General features: G+C 42.7%; 2 protein-coding genes across 2 annotated transcripts; both read left to right on the top strand.

Moving 5' to 3' along the window:
* The first annotated feature begins 7,813 nt into the window (after positions 1-7,813).
* Positions 7,814-9,727, top strand: LOC113508251. The gene has a single exon (XM_026891207.1). It carries the CDS (start codon positions 7,814-7,816, stop codon positions 9,725-9,727), a length of 1,914 nt encoding a protein of 637 aa, XP_026747008.1.
* An 11,297-nt stretch (positions 9,728-21,024) lies between these two features.
* Positions 21,025-22,546, top strand: LOC113508250. The gene is made up of 2 exons (XM_026891206.1): positions 21,025-21,788; positions 21,852-22,546. Exons 1-2 carry the CDS (start codon positions 21,220-21,222, stop codon positions 22,150-22,152), a joined length of 870 nt encoding a protein of 289 aa, XP_026747007.1. The 5' UTR covers positions 21,025-21,219; the 3' UTR covers positions 22,153-22,546.
* Positions 22,547-23,020: the final 474 nt, after the last annotated feature.

Genomic DNA, 23,020 nt, shown 5'->3' with positions numbered 1-23,020 from the left:
TTCGTCAGATAGGCGGTCCCTAAACCTGAAAATCAGGAAACTGACGCGACGTGACCTCCAACGCTTCAGCACTCGTAAGATCGAGGCTGCGATTGAGCGAAATAGAGGAACCAAAGTCTTCGCTCAGCAATTAGGCAGACCCCATCTGGCGAAACTGAGGACCGGGGATGGCAGGACCGTCACCTCTAAGTTCGAGATTCTGGAGGAAATTGAGAGTTTCTATAGACACCTATACGCATCACGGACGACTAAACCACCGAGACAAGGCGTAGATGACCACAGAGCCCCACTCACGCGCTATTACACCGAGGACATCCCGGATGTCGACCCGGGCGAGGTAGAGGCAGCTCTCAGACAACTAAAGAACAACAAGGCGCCGGGTGATGACGGAATTACAACCGAGCTCCTTAAGGCTGGTGGGACCACAGTCCTGAAAGAGCTAGCGAGTCTCTTTAATTCCGTCATTCACCAAGGCTTAACACCACAAGCGTGGAGTGGGAGTGCGGTGGTTCTGTTCTTCAAGAAAGGAGACAAAACCTTGCTGAAGAATTACAGACCTATCTCACTCCTGAGCCACATTTACAAGTTGTTCTCGAGAGTAGTCACTAACCGCCTCGCTACAAGACTCGACGAGTTCCAGCCACCAGAACAAGCTGGGTTTCGAAAAGGCTTTAGCACCGTAGACCACATCCATACTGTTCGGCAGATTGTGCAGAAAACCAAAGAGTACAATCAGCCGCTGTGTTTGGCCTTTGTGGACTACGAGAAAGCCTTCGACTCCATCGAAACTTGGGCGGTTCTGGATGCCCTGCAACGATGTCGTATTAACTGGCGCTACATCGAGGTGCTGAGATGCTTATATGACACCGCCACCATGACTGTCCAGCTCCATGACCGTAAGACGAATCCGATCGAGCTGCGTCGGGGGGTGAGACAGGGGGATGTTATATCCCCAAAGCTGTTCACCAACGCGCTCGAGGATGTCTTCAAAACTCTGGATTGGACTGGACGGGGTATAAATGTGAACGGTGAGCACATCTCGCACCTTCGATTTGCCGATGACATCGTCATAGTAGCAGAGTCGCTGGACCAGCTAAGCGAGATGCTGCATGGCCTAAATGAAGCTTCACGACTGGTCGGTCTTGGCATGAACTTGGATAAAACCAAGATCATGTTCAATGAACATGTCAGGCCGAGACCGATATATGTCGAAGGATCGTTGCTCGAAGTTGTTCAAGAGTATATCTACCTAGGGCAGGTCATTCAAGTCAAGCTTGGTAGAAACAACTTCGAGCGGGAAATTGATCGGAGAATTCAGTTGGGCTGGGCAGCGTTTAGCAAACTTCGTCGAGTCTTTTCTTCGCCTATACCGCAATGCCTGAAGACGAAAGCATACAACCAGTGCGTCCTACCTGTTATGACTTACGGTGCCGAAACGTGGACATTAACGGTTGGACTAGTCCACAAATTTAAAGTTGCACAGCGGGCTATGGAGCGAGCTATGCTCGGAGTCTCTTTGAAGGATAAAATTCGAAATGAGGTCATCCGACAAAGAACCAAGGTAACCGACATAGCTCGTAGAATTAGCTTGCTGAAGTGGCAATGGGCAGGCCATGTCTGTCGAAGGACCGATAGCCGTTGGAGCAGACGAGTCCTAGAATGGAGACCGCGGCTCGGCAACCGTAAGGTAGGACGCCCGCCCGCCAGGTGGACCGATGACCTGAGAAAGGTCGCTGGAGGGGACTGGATGCGGAAGGCGGAGGACCGGGTGTTGTGGCGTAAATTGGGAGAGACCTATGTCCAGCAGTGGACTATGATTGGCTGATTGATTGAGTAGAAGTGACGCTGGTAATTTTAGACCGATATCAATTTTACCTGCGGTTAGCAAGATTTTTGAAAAAATGATTTTAAAACAACTTCTGCATTATTTTAATCACAAGTCCCTCTTACATAGCGAGCAATACGGTTTTACAAAGGGACGTTCGTGTAGCTTTACTGAAACACATCTACGAAGCTTGGGAAAGCTCTCAGAATACTATTGGCGTGTTCTGTGAACTTTCAAAGGCGTTCGATTGCGTCCGACATGAAACATTGTTATGCAAACTTAAACATTACGGTGTCAAAAATAAATCACTGGATTTAATTAATTCCTATTTGAGTGATAGGGTCCAATGTGAAGATATCAATAATAGCAAGGTGTGGACTACCTGTGAAACTAGGGGTACCCGAGAGTTCAATACTCGGCCCATTTTTGTTTTTAGTTTATATTAATGACTTACCATTCTTTTTAAAAGACATGTGTGACGTTGTGCTGTTTGCAGACGACACTTCTTTAATATTCAAAGTCAACAGAAACAGAAATGATTTTAACGAAGTAAATAATGCACTCACTCGCGTCACAGATTGGTTTTCAGTTAACAATTTAGTATTAAATGCCAAGAAAACCAAATGTATTAAATTCGTGATGCATAATGTTAAGAATCTTGGGCCAAATATTGTTATAAATAATGAAGTGCTAGAGACTGTAGAATCAACGGTTTTTCTCGGCGTTACAGTTGATGCAAAACTAAAGTGGTCGGCGCATATTGCATACCTAGCGAATAAACTCAGCTCTGCCGCTTACGCAGTTAGAAAAGCTAGGCAGATTACTGACGTGGTCACAGCTTGTCTTGTTTATTTCAACTACTTCCACAGCGTTATGTCCTATAGCATACTTCTATGGGGTAAAGCGGCTGATATCGAAGCGATATTCGTTTTACAAAAGCGAGCTGTCAGATCCATTTACCAGCTAGGCTCTAGAGTTTCTCCTAGGGAATGGTTTAAAGAGATAGGCATTTTAACGGTAGAATCCCAATTTATTTTAGATAATATATATACGACAAAATCTTCACTTATACCTTAAAAAGAGTGATATACATAGTATAAATACACGAAACAAACATAAGTTAATTGGTACATCGCACCGTTTACATAGGGTACACTACTCATTTGTGGGGCTTAGTGTTCGTCTCTACAATAAACTACCTCCTAGTTTATAGCATTGCAGATACGTCATGCTCCCTTAGTTGTCACTGCCTGCGGTGGCGTCTTGGGTTGGGTCACCTCCTTCCCTCTAATATGGCGAGGAAGGTGATGGCTGACTCTTGCGTCATACTCGTGAACGGGTGCTGCTTGCGGTGGCTGGTCGATCTGCTGACCTTGGCCAAATAGTTGACAGTTTAAGTTCATAGTGGCTTAGGTACCACGACCTCTTACGACGACATATTTGTTTGTTTGGTACGGCACCTACATACTTATTTTGATATATTTTTTGATAATTATATTGTAAATGGAAAGACAGCGTGCTGCTGGGGAGTTTGTTGCGCCGTTTCTTCTCTCACAGCACAAGCACTTAGGAAGCGGTGACGGGTGGGCAAAACTGGGTGCTGTCCAATGTAATTTGACCTTCAAAAAGTGCTACTTAGTAGCCTTATTTGAATAAATGACTTTTGAAATGAAACTACTTTTACGGATTTTATCGCGGTTTAATGTTTAATTTTAGTTCCCGACGTTTCGACACCTTTGCAGGTATCATGGTCACGGGCAGACTGAGATGGTGTTCGTCTTGACAGAAGATGTTGCTCGTTCTACCTTCATATTTTGATTAATTATTTGTGGTCCGACCTACGCAGTATGAGCTCACTGTGTCGTGATGTCTTGCAGTGCTGCTCTTGGGTTTAGCCTTGAGTTTTTGTATTATTGGGTCCCAAGTAGGTGATATCTTCCAGCCATCTTCTCTATTGAAATTAGGGTGTTTTTTAATCTCAATAGCCTCGCGAAACATCCTAGGTAGGAATTTGGATTCTTTAGCGAGGATCTGTGGTTGATCAAATCTAATATAATAGCTGGAGCCTTCAATATGTTCGGCGACTGCAGACTTCGTTGAGCGGCGGTGTTTGACGTCAGCTATGTGTTCTTTTACGCGGGTCCCCATATAATGTGACTTATGGTCCGTTTAACTAATATAGTTAAACGGAATCCTGATCAGACCATAAGTCACACTGTGTATCGCAAAAAGACCCACACAGATAGGTACTTAAACGGTGAATCTCACCACCACCCTAAACAGTTAGCTACCGTGGGCAAATCTTTGTTTCAGAGAGCACACGGACTCTGTGATGACAGACACCTTGCCGCTGAGCTTCAACACGTCAAATCAAATCAAATCAAATTCATTTATTTGCTAAATACAGGTATGTGCAAATACACAGATGGTAAAAAAATAATAATTGTGAAATACAGTGTTTCACAATTATTATTTTTTTACCATCTGTGTATTTGCATTGACATTGTGAAACACTGTATTTCACCATTGCAATGGTGTGCAAATGTTCTATTGAAGTAACTTAAAATTACATGTTATTATTAATCACACATTATGGATGATTAACTGCACATTATTACTAATTCAATATTTTTATCAATTACACATTACTATTAATTACACCTATAGCATTACACATTACTAAAATTAGCTAGTGACTTATTGTTATTCAGTGCATATTATTACTGATTTAGTGACATAAAATATTAAAGTTACAGCCAGTAAGAAATGTGTTCTAAATACTTGTAAAATATTATAATTTATCGTTTAGGTATTCATTTATAGAATAATATGCCTTTTCTACTAAAAAAGATTGTAGTTTGTTTTTCAGAAGGTGCAGTTCAACTATTGTTTTAATATTATAGCTATATTTAACATTATATTATAATTGTCAAGCAAGTACTGCGAGACAACAAGCTCCAAGTTCCACGGCCCCGTCACAGAAACCGAGTGAAGCCAGCCACTGTTGATCGTTTGCCTGCTGTACTACCATACGTCCGAGGAGTCACTGACAAGATTGGTTACATCCTGAAGCGAGCTTCAATTAAAACATACTTCAAGCCGCCCAAGAAGATTAGCCAGTCCTTACCACCTGTCAAGTGTCACATACCTCTACAAGATGCAGGAGTATACAAACTAGATTGTGACTGCGGCCTCTCTTATATCGGTCAAACTAAACGAAGCATAGGGACCCGTAAATTATTACAAAAGTGAATTCCTATTCCGATCGATATTAGATACAGAATGTCGTAATAATATTTTATTAACAATGGTTAAACACATATCCGGTAGGCAGCGGTATCAAGTGACTTGCGTCACGGGCCGGTGTCAGCATTTTAGGCTCCATGTGCAGGCTGTTTGCATGCGCCGATCGAGGTCACTGCATACTTGCAGTTTACGTGGAAGCGTGTCTTATAACACCTCCACCGTCAGATCAGCAATTATTTTTGAAGTTTGAGCTGAGAAAATATTGCTGAATGTGTCTTCGATGCTCCAGATTCTCCGGGTACTGCATACATTGTGGCTTCAGCGGGTTGCTCATTAATTTTTGACTGGGGCATCTTCCGGTGTCTTAAGATGATGAATATAGCAAGTGCTAGTGCACTGGATAGTATGACGTAAAGCGGGATCGTCGTATGATACAAGTATTCCGATGAGATTAGCTGTAGTTGCACCGGAGGCTGCGACGTTACTTTGTATTGGGCGTTGTGCAATCTGTGAGATCAATCGAGTTGAGATTGACTTGCGTTGCTTCTCCTTGGATGTCCGTATTGTAGTGTAATTTTGTTATCTTCACAGTTTGTCACTCTACGTGATCGTTAAGATTGGTGATAATAAATTCAGTAGTATACAGGAAGCAATTGACAGGAATAGTAGCCAAATACCTGCCGTTTAAGATGATATAATCTTCTCGTCCGCAGAGCGTGTGTACTCTTGTTGCATTAGCAAACGATATGACGTAGTGTTTCTCGTCCAATTCTTCCATAGCTACTCATGATAGTGATTTAGTTGCAATTTTGCAGGTTCCATCGAAAGACTGGTTCACGATGAGGTTCTGAATACAATCCGAGTGTCGCCGCAGATGATAGTTCATCTTGTTTCCGTTGGTTGCAATCAGTGGATAAGGAGGGATAAGGGCCTGCCTAAGCCTATTAGGAGTGATTGATAACTTGTACAAATCGTAATTCTCAGTAGCGAATATTGGTAGTTTGAATATAATTACTATTTGATTGCCTGAATAACAATAACCTGGCTTAATAATATCGTAGTACTCTCTAAGTTCTAAATTTAATATTTTATCTTTACCATAGATTTTAACTAACCATTCAACCATGTGTCTTAGAACTTTAATGCTAATCATAGAATGATGTGAACTGGCACTATGTATAAATGCCAGCATGTTTTCTATTCGGATTAACTCGCTTAAGATTACATCTAGATTTTCTGTAATAATGGTGTAACGTTGCGTCTATGGCCAGCTTACTAATAGTCTATGGACGCGGCGACAGTGGTCCACCCTAATGCCAAAACGTCAAAATGAGAAAGGCTACGTCACATTCCTTCTCGATCGCGATAACTGGCGGCTGCTGCCGCGACTACTAATATGTAATTATACCCCAATCTTGGGTGAGTTTCTGTATATATTGCTAAACTAAGTGTGTGCCGTGTACGGGATAGCCTACGTCATATTAATTTCACATAATTAATCCTATTCTGCTTGTTCTGTCTCGCTTGCCTTGGCCGACCACGCGGTCTTAGGTTATCCCATGCATGCAGGCTGCGTTGCCCTTGTTCTCAATAGTGTTACGTGAGTACTCAGTGTGCCTTCAGCTGTTACTAGCCTCCTGCCACTCCCTTAAAGGCTAAAATGAGCTTTGGATAGTGTAAGCACTTTATTGCATCAGCCTTGAGCACGTGCCATTGCACCCATCTGCCTTGTAAACCCCTGCGATGTGTGAGCTTTCCCTTTCCTTGCCTCTGTGCTGCCCTGGGACAACTAGGGGAGCATCCACATCGCACGCGGGCCAACATCTTCGGCACCGCTAACCTACGCACCTCTATGCACGCTGCCAGGGATCACCCTACGGGTTGCGTCACCCTACGGGTTACCGCCGTCCCACTACTTTCTGCGGGTCCCGCTCTCCAGCCGGCAGCTAAGCACCTACTGGTGGCCGCGGCCGTTGTCACGCCAGCGACCCCAGCTTCTGGGCAGCTTCAGCCAGCTTCCGTGCAGCTTCAGCCAGCTTCACCCAGCTCACCGGGCACCCTACGTGGACCCCCAGGGACGGTACCCCCTTACTCATATAAGAGCGAGAACTGAATTACCTGTGCCACAAACCCGCGACCTAGCCGGACCTAACCTTATTAAAGGCTGAAGACACCGCAGCGGCCCACCAGGTAAGTCCGAGGGAACTCCTGAACGACTTGTCCTAGGATAACCGGGTTTGGAAAGTTCTGACTGGGAAATCCAGGACCTGTCACACCCCTATTATTCCCCTTACCCCCCCTCACCCCTCACCCCCCCCCCCCCCCCATCCACCCCTCCCCGAAAACCACACGGGACTTCCCCCCCCCCATCGAACGCCATTACCCCTCGGCCTGTATCTCGGGAACGGCTGGACCTAGAAAGCTGTGAGGGGTCTCGTTGAAATCGTCTCGACGAGCTCTATCATCTGGCCCCTACAGTTTTTTAAGAAAAATCCAGCCTTCAGAAAAACACCGGCAGGGAACTCAGAACCACATCAAATCACACGCCAAGGCATACTCCGTCAGCGGCAGCAGAACATCAGCAGCACGCGGCGCAGCGACAACAACATCGTCGTCACGTAAAATAGTAAAATAGTAGTACGAGTCCATCACCGTAGGTACTTTAGTTAATTAACTTATCACATAACACTGTAAATTAGCCAGTAAATTTATCTTTATTTCTTGTATCTCCTCTCTAACAAAATGTCAGCCCCAATCAAAACAAACTCCGCACACGCGAGCAAGGTCAAGCCGACGCGGTCGCTTCGGGAGAAGGTGCTGTCAAAGTCAGCGAAGTCAGTCGCCTCGGAAAGTTTGGCGCAACCATCGCAGACGTGCACAGCGGACCCAAAGCCGAAAGCGGCCTCGGTATCAGACGCGGCGGACCAAAGGACGGCAGTGCTTCAACAGCTGAAGAGCCCCGTCACAGCTTACAGCTCGGCCTGCTCGGAAGCCTCCGACCAGAAACGCATGAGTGAAAATAAGCGAGTCTCGGAGATTGTAATAGAATGGGAGCAGTGCAACGTCTCCCCACCCAAACCCATAATAACAGACGAGGTGGACTCAGACGCTTCGAGCCGGACAGACTACACGTCCGGCAGGAGGGCGAGCATCCTGTACAGGACACCGAGGAGAGGTACAGGTGTCCACATGGACCTCGCCACAAGGGAGGCGAACACCCTCCTCCAACAAGGAAAAGAGGCGTTGGAGGCGGCCGGCAACATGAAGCGGGAATGCAAGGTCACCGCTCAGGAAAGCCTACAGGGCCTGTATGAGACGGTCCTCTCCTTGTCGGACTCCAGGGCCAGATATAAGCACAGCCTGGAGAAAGAGAGGTCTCGGCACGCGCAGGAACTAGTGCGCGCAGAGCGGGCTCACACGAGGGACATGCTCGCTCTCAAAGAGACCCTCGCCACGGAACTGTGCGGAGCAAGGGAGGACATACGGGACACCCTGAAGGCCACTAAAAACATCAGGGAGTGGCTAGGCTCGGAGACCCTCGAGGCGCTAAAAGCGAGCGCCGAAACGAAGAAAGGTGTCCAAGCGCTTGAGGCGACGATAAGGAAAGAGGCGGAGAGCACGCGAAAGGAGATAGCCAGAGGCTCAGGGTCGCCGGGAAAAGACATCCCGAACCCAATCCTTATGCGCCTCGAGCTGAACATCGCCAACATAACAAATCAGCTCGACACTCTCCGCAAACAGCTGGACCGCCTCAAGCAGACGCCAAAGTCTTCAGCCACCAGCAGCGCGCAGCCCATCCAGCACGAATGCTGCATCACCCCCGCAATGGTGACGGCCGCCTCCACGATGGAAAGACTGGAGGCACAAGTGTTAAAACTGACCACGCAACTCACCACACACATAAACAAACCCCCTCCTCCTCAGCAAGACATCAGCCGACACTTCAAACCACTGAAGGAGAAGCTACAGTCAGTGTCCTCTGATATTAGAGACCTCCGCGACAGGCCAGCCCCCACACCCGCAGCGCCAAACCTGCAATCGGAGCTCGCCATCGTAGAGGTCAAGCGGACGCTGGCTGAAGTTGTCAAAGGAATCGGCAAGATGAGCGATAGGACACCCGCTCCCCAACAACCAAAAGCAGCGGCAAAACCAACCGTCCAGCCACAGTCCGGACACACGTTAATTGTCTCCTCCACAGATCCGAAGCACACGGGAGACAATGTCATGGACAAACTTAGAGTGGCACTAGACCTGAAGAACTCGGGGGCGAATATAAATAAAACAAGGAAGGCGAAAAACCAAAAGGTCATCCTAAGCTGCGCGACACGAGAGGACATGGATGTCGTAAAGCGCCAAATCATCGGCAAAGATGACCTGAAGGTTCAAGAGCCGAAACCGGGAAATCCTCTGGTTTGTCTAAGAGGCGTCGAGGCCTACCAAACAGATGCGGAAATGGAGAGTCTCCTTTGGTCACAAAATAGGAAAATCCTCCATGGCATCGAACCGGGAAGCCAAACGCTGAAACTTAAATTCAGGAAAAGAGCCCGTGACCCTGTTATCTGCCACCCAGTCTTCAAGTTGTCCCCAGAACTGTGGAAACGGTTCACGCAAGGCAAAGCTAAAGTGTTCTGCGGCCTAAAGGGACCCTCCCTGTAGAGGATCAGTCCCCTCTGGTACAGTGCAGCAAGTGCATGGGATATGGCCACACAAAGACCATATGCACCGAAAAAGCACAAATCTGCAGCTTCTGCTCAGCAGAGCATACCGGGAGGGGCTGCCCCTTGAAAGCGAAGGGAGAGGACCCCAAATGCGTGAACTGCGTCCGGGTAAAGAAGGAAGGGGACGAACTGAAGCACCCCTCCTACAGTGCGGAACGACAGAAATGGGACAGTATAGCCAGGTCTAGGATCGCATACTGCTAACGAGAAGGGCACTCAAGCACAACACAAAATGGTCAACCTTCGGAATAATTCGACACGAGGTTTGCAGGTCATTCAAGCGAACCTCCAAAGGTCCAAACTTGCAACTACAGAGCTCCACATGGCGGCCCAGCGGAAAGACGTAAAGATAGCTCTCGTTCAGGACTACGTAGGAAGAACGGGATGCTTGAAGCAAAACGCAGGCACACAAGTTATCTAGTGCACCCTGGGCAGACAGAAACCTGTCAAGGCGGCGGTAATAGTCTTCGGGGACGAGCTGGAGGTCATTCATGACCCTCAGCTGGTCACTGAGAACATCGCAGCCGTATTAATAAAGGTTGGGGCAATCAAGTTTGTGGTCCTGTCGGTTTATTTCGAAGGCGACCAAGATACAACACCATACATAAACACAGTCAAACATATACTCACAAAAATACACACCCAACGTCATTGTAGGAGGAGACGTGAACGCCTGGAGCCAGTGGTGGGGGAGTAACTCCGAAGACCACCGAGGCGCAGAGTATAATTCGTTTATCAGCGAAATGGAACGCCATATCCTCAACACCGGACAGACTCCCACCTTCGAGACGTACGGGGATAGGTTGTACACGAGCATCGTCGATGTAACCGTGTGCAGCATGTCCTTCCTGAACAGGATCGAGGGTTGGAAAGTAGACAGAAGCCTGACGTCATCGGACCACAACGCAATTACCTTTGCCATACGCCTGGAGAAACCTTTGGAACCCTTAAGGCCCATCTCCACGCGTATCTATAACACCAAAAAGGCGAAATGGTCCGAGTTCAAGGAGCACCTAGAACAGCTCCTTGAGGAAAAAGGCATAACTCTGTCCAGAATCCAAGATACAGAAACCACACTGCAAATGGAGACCATAATAAGCGAATATACTTCTGCCATCCATCAAGCTTGTGAGAAAGCAGTACCCAAGCTTAAGGCCCGCAATTTCGATTCCAAGCCACCCTGGTGGTCCCCTTCGCTGGAGGAACTCCGAAAGGATGTCCTAAGGAAGAAGAGGAGAATTCGGAATGCGGCCCCTTCACGTCTAAACCACACACTTCAGGAGTACTGCATAACGAAAGTAAACTACAACTCACAAGTCACAGAAGCAGCCACCGCAAGCTGGAAAGAATTCTGTTCCACACAAGACAGGGAAAGTATGTGGGACGGGATTTATAGGGTCTTAAGGAAGACAGCAAGGCGAGAAAACGACGCGCTCCTTACCAACACAACGGGTGAAACCCTGAGCCCAGAGCAATCGTAGCAATTACTCGCTGAGACCTTCTATCCAGCAGACAACAAGACAACAGATACTCCACAACAAAAACATATACGCACTGTTAGGCGGCACACCCTTTGTGTCTTTTTAAAAAAAACTACGAAGTACACACACACACTTTTATTTAGTTTAACAATTAGGCAGTCACATACACTTAGAATTTACAACGAATTGCCAATATATGGTCTCGCGACAGCGTCCAGAATCTAACTGAATTACATGAAGTACAATATGGAATAAAGTAAATTCATTATGAGTAAATTCATTATGAGTAAATTGCATCATCGCATTACATTTCAGCGGAATAATCCGTGAGAAAGTGAATAATGCTTGTACAGCAATTGCTGCATAGATTGGTGGGATATAACAGCTCCCCCTTTTAAACGAAGCATTATCCTTGAGATAAGCGAAGTTAATTAAAAGATTTGTAAATATCAGGCAAATATTTGAATAATATAATTGAAATATTGAAAAATAAGAAATTAGTAAACAATGTAAAATGTGTGTATATAAACACAACTAAAACATAGAGTCAATATAAAAGTATGCTAAATAAGTAACATAAAATGATTAAAATAAGGAAATTACTAACTAATAATTATTTAAGTTCCTATTAGATGGGAACTTACGAGTATGTATAACAGCTGTTGTTTGATAGGGCTCTATGGCCTCCACAGATTCAGGAGAAGACACTTCTGTCATTTCAATTGAATTTGAAAACTTAGATTTAGTTTCTGTATTGTTATAGCAGTGATTAAATATTTGAACACAGCATCCTGAACGAGAAGTACTCTTAAAATAATTATAGACTTTATAAAATATGTAGATAAATAGCGATACAATCAGAATATAAGTAAATGTAGAATAGTAAGTTCCGTATTTAATAAAATGCGATTCTTTCTCTAAATTATTAAGTTGCCTTTCTAAATTATCCATTTCACGACTTGCGTGTTTTAATGAGTCTAAGTTTATATTACTTAAGTGGATTGGTTCTAATGATAACAAACTTTTATTAAATACGTCCTTTTTACAACAATCATCAGCTGTTATATCAAAGCTTATATCTAGAGGCGACTTCACCATAAAAGAATAAGACATAGTAGGATTTAATTGAATAGTTTTAGAATAACCAATACAATTCGTCGACAGTTTGACAATACCTGTACCTATTAAAGAATAATCATTAATCTCATCATTACATCTTATAGTTAATTTCGTTGACCTTGACTGTACATAAATCTATCGATTATTTTGTAGTTTTTGCCAAATATCGATTTCGCCATATAATATTTTCGAGTTACAGTCTGGAGGCATCGAAAGTGTGACCTCGGTCAGTAACTTGGATTCGCAATTTGGGTTACTTAATGTTGAATATACAGTAGTTAATTCGCAAATAGAATAGTTATAATTAATTTGTTTACATTTATCAAGAGTGTCCAGCATAACGTAATGTAACCTGTCGTCACTTAAAGCGATATAAGTATTAGTAGGAATAATTAACGCAAATGTCTTCGATAAATCGTCATGAGGAATAGGTAGAGGTAGGATTTTATAAACAATGAATTTATCAGGAGTAACTAATGGAATTTGCAACACGAATACAATTTTGTTATTAAAATAGTAAGAGCTAAGTTTAGAAACGTCAATTAGTGAATGAATGTTTTCTATGCTTAACGCGATTGGGAAGTCTTGTCGCTTATTAATATAATTATTATATTTAGATAACTCGTTAAAGAGCCTTAAAGGACTAATTACGCTAGGATGTAGTATATTAATTTTAGAAAATAAAATAGAATTTAACGTAGTATCTAGTAAGTTAGAAATAGTTAGTAAAGATCCTTCGATTATATTAAGAAGGTTATTTAGTTTAGAGGTGTAGAAAAGTATATCATCATTTTTTGTAATTTGGGAAAATATTTTATTAATGTTATTAATTTGATTATTGAGCCTAATCTCGTTTCTATTTAGATTGTCAATAGTTTTATTAAAATTATTTATAGTCGATTTAACCACATGAATATTGTCCCTCATAAGGTGGAACATTTCTGTCTCGCTCTTCTTGCAAGATTCGATAGCGGCGTCATATTTTCGGGCATCATCAGCATCTAGTGTGCCGAAAAAGAACTTTAGGATTTCGCCTCCAAATTCTAGAGACCTTTTAGTTTTATTTGATTTTTTTGCAATAATATGACGTGATAGTGACTCTAATTTAACGTAGTTTGACATAATTAAGATTTCAATAGGGTTAGAAATATCCTTACAAGAATCTACGTCTTCAGATTGAATTTTCTTACAAAGGTCGATAGAATTGGTTAAAACTTTTTCTATATTCTTAAGATACGGTTCAAGCGAGATAATATCTATATGGGTTACAATTTTCCAATTATCATTATAAAGATTAATATTAGAAATAGGCTCGAAATAAATTCCTGGACTGTGATAAATTGGTATAATATTCGACTCGACGAGGCTAAGGCCTGAGATGACTTGGCAGCTTAAAATTCTGAAATAGAATATAAATAGATTAAGATACAGCTGGTTTTATTTCGTTTACGTGGTATTTAATATTTTTGCGACCTACTTGAAGAGTGACGTTGTGCTTGTTATGCACCTTTATAATTTTGTATGGGCCCTTCCAAATGGGCGATAATGCTTTACGCAACCTATGATGGTGTTTTAGATACACCATATCTCCGTTCTTATAAGTAATTTCGCGAGAATGAGCATCATAATATTGTTTAGATTTTTCCTTACTACTTATGATGTTTTCTATAGCTTTTTCGCGACTGAAACGCATCCTATATTGCAAGGCACGGATATATTCATGAAAAGTAGTGTTATTAGAAGTTTCGTACAAGGAACTAGGAATAGTAGGCTTATAACCAAATAATAATTCATGAGGCGTAAAGTTAGTAGTGCAATGAGGTGTGGTGTTATAGGTTAATATAGCGGTGAATAAAAAGCAATGCCAGTCGTTTTGGTTTTCGTTAACAAATGATTTTAAATATTCCTTTAAAGTAGCATGAGAGCGTTCAAGGGCTCCGCTAGTTTGCGGATGATAAGGTGTGGTAAAGAGGGCTTTTACCTTTAAAATTTCTGTTAATTGTTTAAATAAATCCGACGTAAAACAAGTGCCAAGGTCAGTTAGGATAGTTTTAGGAAAACCGAAGAGAGACATAAAATGAATAAGATCTCGAGCTATCTCTTCACTAGTAGAAGTGACCAAGGGATAAGCACTTGTGAATTTAGTGAGGTCATCTTGTAAAGTTAAAATAAATTTAAATTTTTAGGAGCCTGATTCGGGTAAAGGACCTACAATATCAAGGGCTAATCTTTTGAAAGGTTTAGTAGACGTTGAAGTTATCTCCATTGGAGCTTTATTAGATTTACGCAAAGGTTTGTTAATTTGGCAAAGTTTACATTTTTGGACATAACCTTCGATATCGGATCGCATTCCCTTCCAGTAATAACTGGCTTTAATGCGTTTATACATTCTTTGTGACCCGAGATGACCAGCAATAGCTGAGTCATGATTTTCTTTTAGTATTTTTGGGACTTCCGCAGGAGTTGGGTAAATTAATTGATTTTTATAGATATGTATTTTAATATTAGTATCGTGGAAGATATAAGAAATCATATTATAAATTTTAATATATGATAGTTTAGAAAATGGGTCTGAGAAATCGGGTAAAGCAACATCAGTAATATTCTGAGACTCGATTAATAAATTTCTAAGTTTAATTAAAATATTGTAAAAATCTCTAAACTGAGTTTGTTCATAATGATGAACTTTACAAAACAAAAAGTAGTAATTTTTATTATTATTCGTGACTGTTTTTATAGTAAAAGGTTCGCGTTCGGAATTTAGTAAATCTTCAACATTATTTAGTTGAGATAAAAGTTCTTTACAATGTGGTATAGATTCATCAAAGTCTAACGATACTGGGCACGCGATATTATTTAATTTCGACAAATGTAGACCTTGAGTACATTCCTCAATTATAGTATTTGAAGTAGGAAGTTGGTTTGTGAATTGGTCTTTAAAATATTTTTCATATGAGGAATTATTTAAATTATTTATATCGATAGCGGTGACAGGACACCGGGATAGTGCGTCAGCATTAGAATTTAGACGACCTTGTTTGTAGACAATTTCGTAATCATATTCCTCGAGTTTGAGACGCCAGCGAATTAATCTACTACCTGGGTCTTTGACATTGAATAACCACACAAGAAGTCGGTGGTCGGGAACAATTTTAAATTTATTCCCGTATAAATAAGGGCGAAAAGTTTTAACAGCAAAGAGAATAGCTAACAACTCTTTTTCGGTTGTTGAGTAATTGCCTTCAGGACGATTAAGTGTGCGCGAGGCATATGCAATCGGCTTATCTTTGCCTATGGGACCTTGGGATAGAACCGCGCCTATAGCGTAATTACTTGCGTCTGTAGTTACGACAAAAGGTTGAGAGAAATCTGGATATTGAAGAAGCGGGGCGGTTACTAATTTATCTTTAAGGATATCGAAAGCGTCCTGTTGTTCCTGAGACCATTTAAAAATAGCGTCCTTCTTTAAAAGGCAGGTAAGAGGTTTCGTAATTTTGGAGAAATTTTCTATAAATCGGCGATAGTAGCCTATGAGGCCTAGAAACGACTTTATGTCTTTAGGATTTTTGGGAATAGGAAATTCGGCGACAGCCTTGACTTTTTCGGGATTTGGAGAGACACCTTTATCGGTGATTATATGACCAAGGTAAGTGACCTCGTGTCTTAGAAACTCGCATTTATCAGGCTGGAGCTTAAGATTAAATTCGCGGAATTTATCAAAGACTAATTGTAGTTTAAAGATATGATCTTGAAGATTTTGGCTATATACTATACAATCATCGAGATATATATAGCAATGAAGGCCTTGTAAGCCTGAAAGTACGGTATTCATTAACCGTTGGAAAGTGGCAGGGGCATTTTTCAACCCGAAAGGCATTCTGGTAAACTCATAGTGTCCAGACATGCTAGAATTAGTAGAAATAGTAAAGCCTGTTTTTGAAGCATCTTTAGGACATGTTTTAATTTGGTGGAAACCACTAGTAAGATCTAGTGTGCTAAAATATTTGGAATGACCTAATTGGTCTAGGATATCAGTGATAAGAGGCAAGGGATAGACTTCGGAAACAGTGACGTCTTTAAGGCGACGATAATCAATTACTATCCTCCACTTCTGTTTTCCAGAAGCGTCCATTTTTTTCGGAACTACCCAAACTGGGGCGCTCCAAGGCGAAATAGAAGGTCTAATAATATCTTGATTTAGCATTTTTCGAATTTGGGAATCAACTTCGTCTTTATGACACTCAGGAAATCGATATGATTTTACATGAATAGGTGGCGCATCACCTGTATTAATTGTATGTTCCACAGCGTTTGTAAACGATAGAGGCTCGCCTTCAAGGTGAATAATATCAGTATATTTGGAACAACAATCGAGAAGGGTTTTACGTTCTTCATCATTTAGATGGAAACAACGAATAAGATTTAAAACTTGATTTATTCGTTCAGATTTGGAAATAGAAATAGGATTAATATTAAAGCAAGATTCAGAATTAGTAGTTTCACGTTCAAAAGGCGTTAACTGCACTTGATAATCCTTGATTTCAAGTTCATTGTCAGTAGTATTTAAAATAGTAACATTGACCTTTCTATTCGGTTTGATAGAGACAATACAATTTGCGACATAAACACCTTCACTTAAGGTATGATCTAGTACGAGGGCTTCATTACATTGATAAAGCTCGGAAGAGTAATTGGATATAGCACACTCGATAACGGCTTCAGATCGCGCCGGAATAATATAAGTTGGCTGCGTATATATAATAGGAATATGGTGATTCATTATTGAAATAGATTTAGAAGAATAATCAATTTTTGATTTAAAATTATTGAAGAAATCACTTCCTATGATTCCGTCATAGTAATTATTTAAGTTTATATCGTCCGACGTATGAAATTTGAATTTTAATATTTGACTTGGCAAATTAAATTCCATTTGGAATGTACCTAATGTTTCTACGGGATTTTCTGAGCTATTTATGCCTTTTAATTTGTCAATTTCATTAGATAGCACCGGAATTTGTGACAAGGAAGATTTCTTTAAAAAACTTATAGACGATCCGGTGTCAATAAGAAAACATAGCTTCTTCGAAGCGTAACTAGATTGTAGATACATATGAGGTAAGGCTATCTTTTTGTTATGATTATTTATTTCGTAGATAGGCAAATATTTAGGCTTAGTATTAAGATTTAGGCTAGATTTAGGAGATAGTAAATTACTTTTAGATTCAGTGTTTAAACTTAGGTTATAGTTATTATTTAAGATAGATTTAGGTAATTCGTTATTATTAGATTTAGTATATAAGTTCGATGTAGAGTTAGTAATATGTTTTACACATTTATCGCATTTAAATTTTACATTAGGCTTAGAAAGACTCAGCTCTCTGAGCTGAGATGTAGATGTATTAGCATTCAGTCCTCTTGGGCACTGACTTGAGTTAGCAAGACTCAGACCTCTTGGGTCGTGAGATGATTTAGAAGATTTAGTAAGACTCAGACCTCTTGGGTCCTGAGGTGATTTAGAAGATTTAGTAGGTCTCAGATCCTCTTTGGGCATCTGAGCTGATTTAGAATGACTCAGGCCTCATGGGTCCTGAGGGGATTTAGAAGGTCTCAGATCCTCCTTGGGTATCTGAGCTGATTTAGAAAGACTCAGGCCTCTTGGGTCCTGAGGGGATTTAGAAGGTCTCAGATCCTCTTTGGGTATCTGAGCTGATTTAGAAAGACTCAGGCCTCTTGGGTCCTGAGGGGATTTAGAAGGTCTCAGATCCTCTTTGGGTATCTAAGCTGATTTAGAAAGACTCAGGCCTCTTGGGTCCTGAGGGGATTTAGAATTAGTAAAATGATAATTAGTGTGCAACGTGTCTTTAGGATTTGGAACTGATTTCGGCCGACACGTTACCGAAATCTCTTTTAGTTTAAATTATCTTCATTATCAGTCGGTTCACACGAGTTCTCGAATTCGCAAGCATGTACAGGTGCGCTATTGCGCGTCGGATTATCACGTTGGACGAAGTCAGCGTTCTGACGGCGCTGCATATTATATTTACGTTTCCGACACTCATATATCGTGTGACCAATACCTTTACAATAGTTGCACGATTTATTAAGATTATTAGAATGATTAGAATTAAATGAGTTAGAAGCATTGTTAGAGTTAGAATGTGAATTAGGGTTAGAATTTACGTGAAATTAAGGTTGTGAATGTTTCTTATTTCTAAAACACTCGCTAGAATTGTGACCGATTTTATTACAAATGGTGCATTGTTTTTGCGACCTTGATTGACTACGTGATAGATTAAAGAGTTTCTCCTCATCAGTGGCGTACTGAACGGCATCACTGAGGGAACTTGGATTTCTGCACCTAACAATAGTCGAAATAGAATTGTTTAACCGTTTTACGTCTTCCATGGCAGCTATTCTGCCTGGTAGTTCGAGAGGATTTTTGCAACTATATTGGATGTCTGATTGGATTTTCGTAAGGATAGATTCAACGCGCAGGGCGTATTTTGTCACTTCCTCATTTGACTGCTGCCTACAATTTCGTAAATCAGATAATAAATGAGTGGCGTGCTTCTTTTCGCCGAAAGTGGATTTTAGAAATGTTTTTAGTTCTTCCCAGTCAGAAAAGGTTTTGAGGCTGCAAGCGATCTGCGCTTTTCCCTCTAATTGAGAAAATATGAATTTACAAAGAACTGAGCGTTGGTCACTGCTTGCCAGGCTCATTGCATTATCACAGTTCGTGAGGAATGCAGGCAGTGATTCAACGTCGCCATTGTAGGATTTGATGAATTTCGTAAGGAAGGACAGCGTGATTTTATCATACATTTTCTCAGATTTTACTGACATACTAAAATATTTGTAATTAAATATTAAATTAGATTAGGTTAGGCTGGACTACAAAATTGAGTGTAATAAAAAATAGATTTTACTTTAAGTTTGAATTAGAAATAGCACTTTCTTAAAATTAGCACTTAAGATTTTGATTTAGAAATGCACAGAACACTCACATTAGCGCGAACACGAGCTTCATCGCGGTGTCTGGCACGAGGATGTAGAAGATGTAGAAGAAGTAGAAGATGAGGTGAGTTAGACCCGGAGCTGGAACGGTGGTGACTGCTGGAGCGGGCTCAAGCTGCTGGTGAGCTGAGGCTGACCGTCGTCCGATGTGTTGGAGCGGGCTCAAACTGCTGCTGAGTTGAGACTGACCGTCGTCCGGTGTGTTGGAGCGGGCTCAAGCTGCTGATGAGCTGAGACTGACCGTCGTCCGGTGTGCTGGAGCGGGCTCAGACTGCTGATGAGCTGAGGCTGACCGTCGTCCAGTAGTTCTGACGCAGGCTTAGCCTTAGGCCAAGTCTTAATGTCGGTCAGGACACGGGTGTGGCCTTGATTCGGATACTAGCGCCTATTAGACTTCTTGTCGTTAGGACTTTCGCTAGTATCCCACTTCTGACACCAATTGTTAGGCGGCACACCCTTTGTGTCTTTTTAAAAAAAACTACGAAGTACACACACACACTTTTATTTAGTTTAACAATTTGGCAGTCACATACACTTAGAATTTACAACGAATTGCCAATATATGGTCTCGCGACAGCGTCCAGAATCTAACTGAATTACATGAAGTACAATATGGAATAAAGTAAATTCATTATGAGTAAATTGCTTCATCGCATTACATTTCAGCGGAATAAACCGTGAGAAAGTGAATAATGCTTGTACAGCAATTGCTGCATAGATTGGTGGGATATAACAGCACGTTGACGGAGCGTAACCCCGGGCAAATAGTAGAACTCGCGGAAAACGACCCACCGTTCAAACCTGCGGAGCTGGAACTGGTAATACAAAGCCAAAATCCAAAGAAAGCCCCAGGACCAGATGGGTTGACAGCAGACATATGCACGATGGCTATCAGCTGTAACAAGGAAGTATTTCTGGCCATGGCCCACAAGTGTCTTTCACTGTCATACTTCCCCAAACAGTGGAAAGTAGCCCACGTGTGTATACTCCGCAAGCCCGGTAAAGACGATTACACCCAGCCGAAGTCGTACAGACCGATCGGACTCCTCTCGGTCATGGGTAAAATCGTCGAAAAGCTCATAGTCAACAGAGTACAACACCACCTCATCCCCACACTCAACACACACCAGTACGGCTTCATGCCACAGCGAGGAACCGAGGACGCTCTCTATGCTCTGGTATCGCACATACGTGCAGAGATAAAGGCCAAAAAGGTGGTACTTTTAGTATCACTGGACATAGAGGGAGCCTTCGATAACGCCTGGTGGCCAGCAATAAAACACCAGCTCATTGTTAAAAAGTGTCCCAAGAATATCTACAGTACGCTGGCATCATACCTAGAGGACCGAGTGGTATGCGTGAACTACGCCAGGTCCAAGAGCGAGAAGGAAACCACGAAAGGATGCGTCCAGGGCTGAATAGCCGGTCCGACGCTATGGAACCTTATCCTAGACTCGCTCTTACATAAAATAACAAGCACAGGAGAGTTCTGCCAAGCGTACGCAGACGATGTGGAACTGGTCTTCTCAGACAAAGACGTCTCCGTCCTACAACAAAGAGCAGAAAGGACACTGGAGTATGTGACCGAGTGGGGTATTCAGAACAAGTTAAACTTCGCAGCGCACAAAACCAATGCAATGGTTCTGACGAAGAAGCTTAAGTACGATGTCCCGGTCGTTCGCATGCGAGGTGTCCGGCTGAATCTCGTAAACGAGATCAAGTTGTTAGGACTAGTGATAGACAACAAACTCACCTTCAACGCACATGTATCCGCCACGTGCAAGAAAGCTGCGGACATATACAAACAGCTAGCATGTGCAGCGAGGGTGACGTGGGGACTGAAAAGAGAAGTAACCAGAACTATCTACGTGTCGGTGATAGAGCCAATCGTGCTTTACGCAGCGAGCGCTGGGCCCCTGCGGCTGAGAAGCTGATGGTAAGAAACCAGCTAGACTCACTGCAAAGGGGCTTCGTGCAGAAGATCTGCAAAGCGTACCGCACGGTGTCTCTGACATCGGCACTTCTTCTCTCAGGACAGCTGCTTCTCGACCTTCGGGTAGCCGAGGCAGCCACATTGTTCAGGGTTAAGAAAGGATACTCAGACGAGTTCTTACCACCCGGAAGGGAGGTGGAGCGAAAAGCCGAGTACCTCCAACATCCACATCCGTCAAAACTTGTGCTCACGGAATACCAGCAGCTGGAAGACTTCAACTCCGAAACCGTAGAAACTCACCAGGTGGTCGGTCCTCACATATATACCGACGGAAGCAAAATAGAGGGCAAAGTAGGAGCAGCCCTAACCTGGTGGGACGGAGGAAAGGAGGTGAAGCAAAGAACCTTCCGGCTAGAGCCACACAACACTGTCTTCCAATCGGAACTTTACGCACCGTTCAGAGCAGTCAAGTTGGTGAAGGAGAGCCGATGTGGCGCGGCCAGTATCTTGAGCGATTCCAGATCGTCTCTCGACCTGCTGAGGTGCCCCAGAGCAACACACCAACTGGCCCATAACATCAAAGAGATGGTGCGTGGAATCCGGGAGGAGGGCAGAAACGTGAAACTCTTCTGGTTGAGAGCACACGTAGGGATACTAGGAAATGAGCGAGCGGATGAGCTGGCCAAAAAGGCGGCTCTCACCAAAAAGACAGCGCCAGACTACAACAAAGTCCCAATTTCGTTCGTGAAAAAGAGCATACGCGAAGAAACGGTTAAGAGGTGGCAGGAAAGTCCTCCAGCACGGGATCGGTGACCAAAGTGTTCTTTCCAAATTTCCTTGCGGCAAAAAGAACAACTGAGGTAATAACTCTCACACCGACTCTGGTACAGATCTTTACCGGACACGGAGGGTTCTCAGCGTATCTACACCGTTTCCACCTCAAAGACTCTCCATCATGCGTATGCGACCCAGACACGGACGAAACAGTCTGGCATTTACTCTTCGAATGTCCAAGATTTAGCAGAGCCCGAATCGAGCTAGAGCACAAGCTAGATGTGAGTCTAGACTTGACCACAATAAGCTCGGACATGGAGGATAAGACCACAAGACCTCCATTCTTGGAATTCGCGAGTAAAGTCGCAGAAGCCGCCATAAAAGTCAACTCCACAAGGCAAAGTACAAACACCGTACTAACGACACAAGCACAATCACTGACACAAACACCAACCCCGACACAAACACAAACACTGACACAAACAAATTAAGTATACTGCAGACGGAGGATCCAAAAAAAACAAGATTACTTAGAATTAATTTATTAAATGAAAATTACAATTAAAATATTTAAACTATGGAAACGACTACGATCGATGTTAGATACGAAGTGGCACTTCCGTCCGGTCGAATGCAGGGGCGCCGGTGGTCGTCACGTTGCGCGAAGTCAGCGGCTCGTGGCTCGATGGCTGATGCAATACGTTGTTTGTCCAAATTTAGGTTAAGACATGGTCAGCAATTGTCTATCTGTGTCTTGGTATAACATCTCCCGCCGTAGCTCAGCAATTATTTGAGGACTTTCGTCGAAAATAATGTTGAGTAATGATCCGATAAATGACCTCTTTGTTAATTGCATTATTAGCTGTGCGTTTTATCAAATATTTCTTGATGATGAAATAGCTACTTA

This window comes from Trichoplusia ni, unplaced genomic scaffold, assembly GCF_003590095.1.
Source record: "Trichoplusia ni isolate ovarian cell line Hi5 unplaced genomic scaffold, tn1 tig00004249, whole genome shotgun sequence".
In the NCBI taxonomy this organism is placed as follows: Eukaryota; Metazoa; Arthropoda; class Insecta; order Lepidoptera; family Noctuidae; genus Trichoplusia; species Trichoplusia ni.
This window is presented reverse-complemented; position numbering and strand designations above follow the sequence as displayed.

Bases quoted from the DNA above. Each gene is read 5' to 3' on its own strand.
- LOC113508251 (XM_026891207.1), top strand. From the start codon at position 7,814: ATGTCAGCCCCAATCAAAACAAACTCCGCACACGCGAGCAAGGTCAAG.
- LOC113508250 (XM_026891206.1), top strand. From the start codon at position 21,220: ATGTGCAGCGAGGGTGACGTGGGGACTGAAAAGAGAAGTAACCAGAAC. The intron at 21,789-21,851 runs CGCACCGTTCAG...CAGTATCTTGAG, and splicing joins GTCTTCCAATCGGAACTTTA to CGATTCCAGATCGTCTCTCG.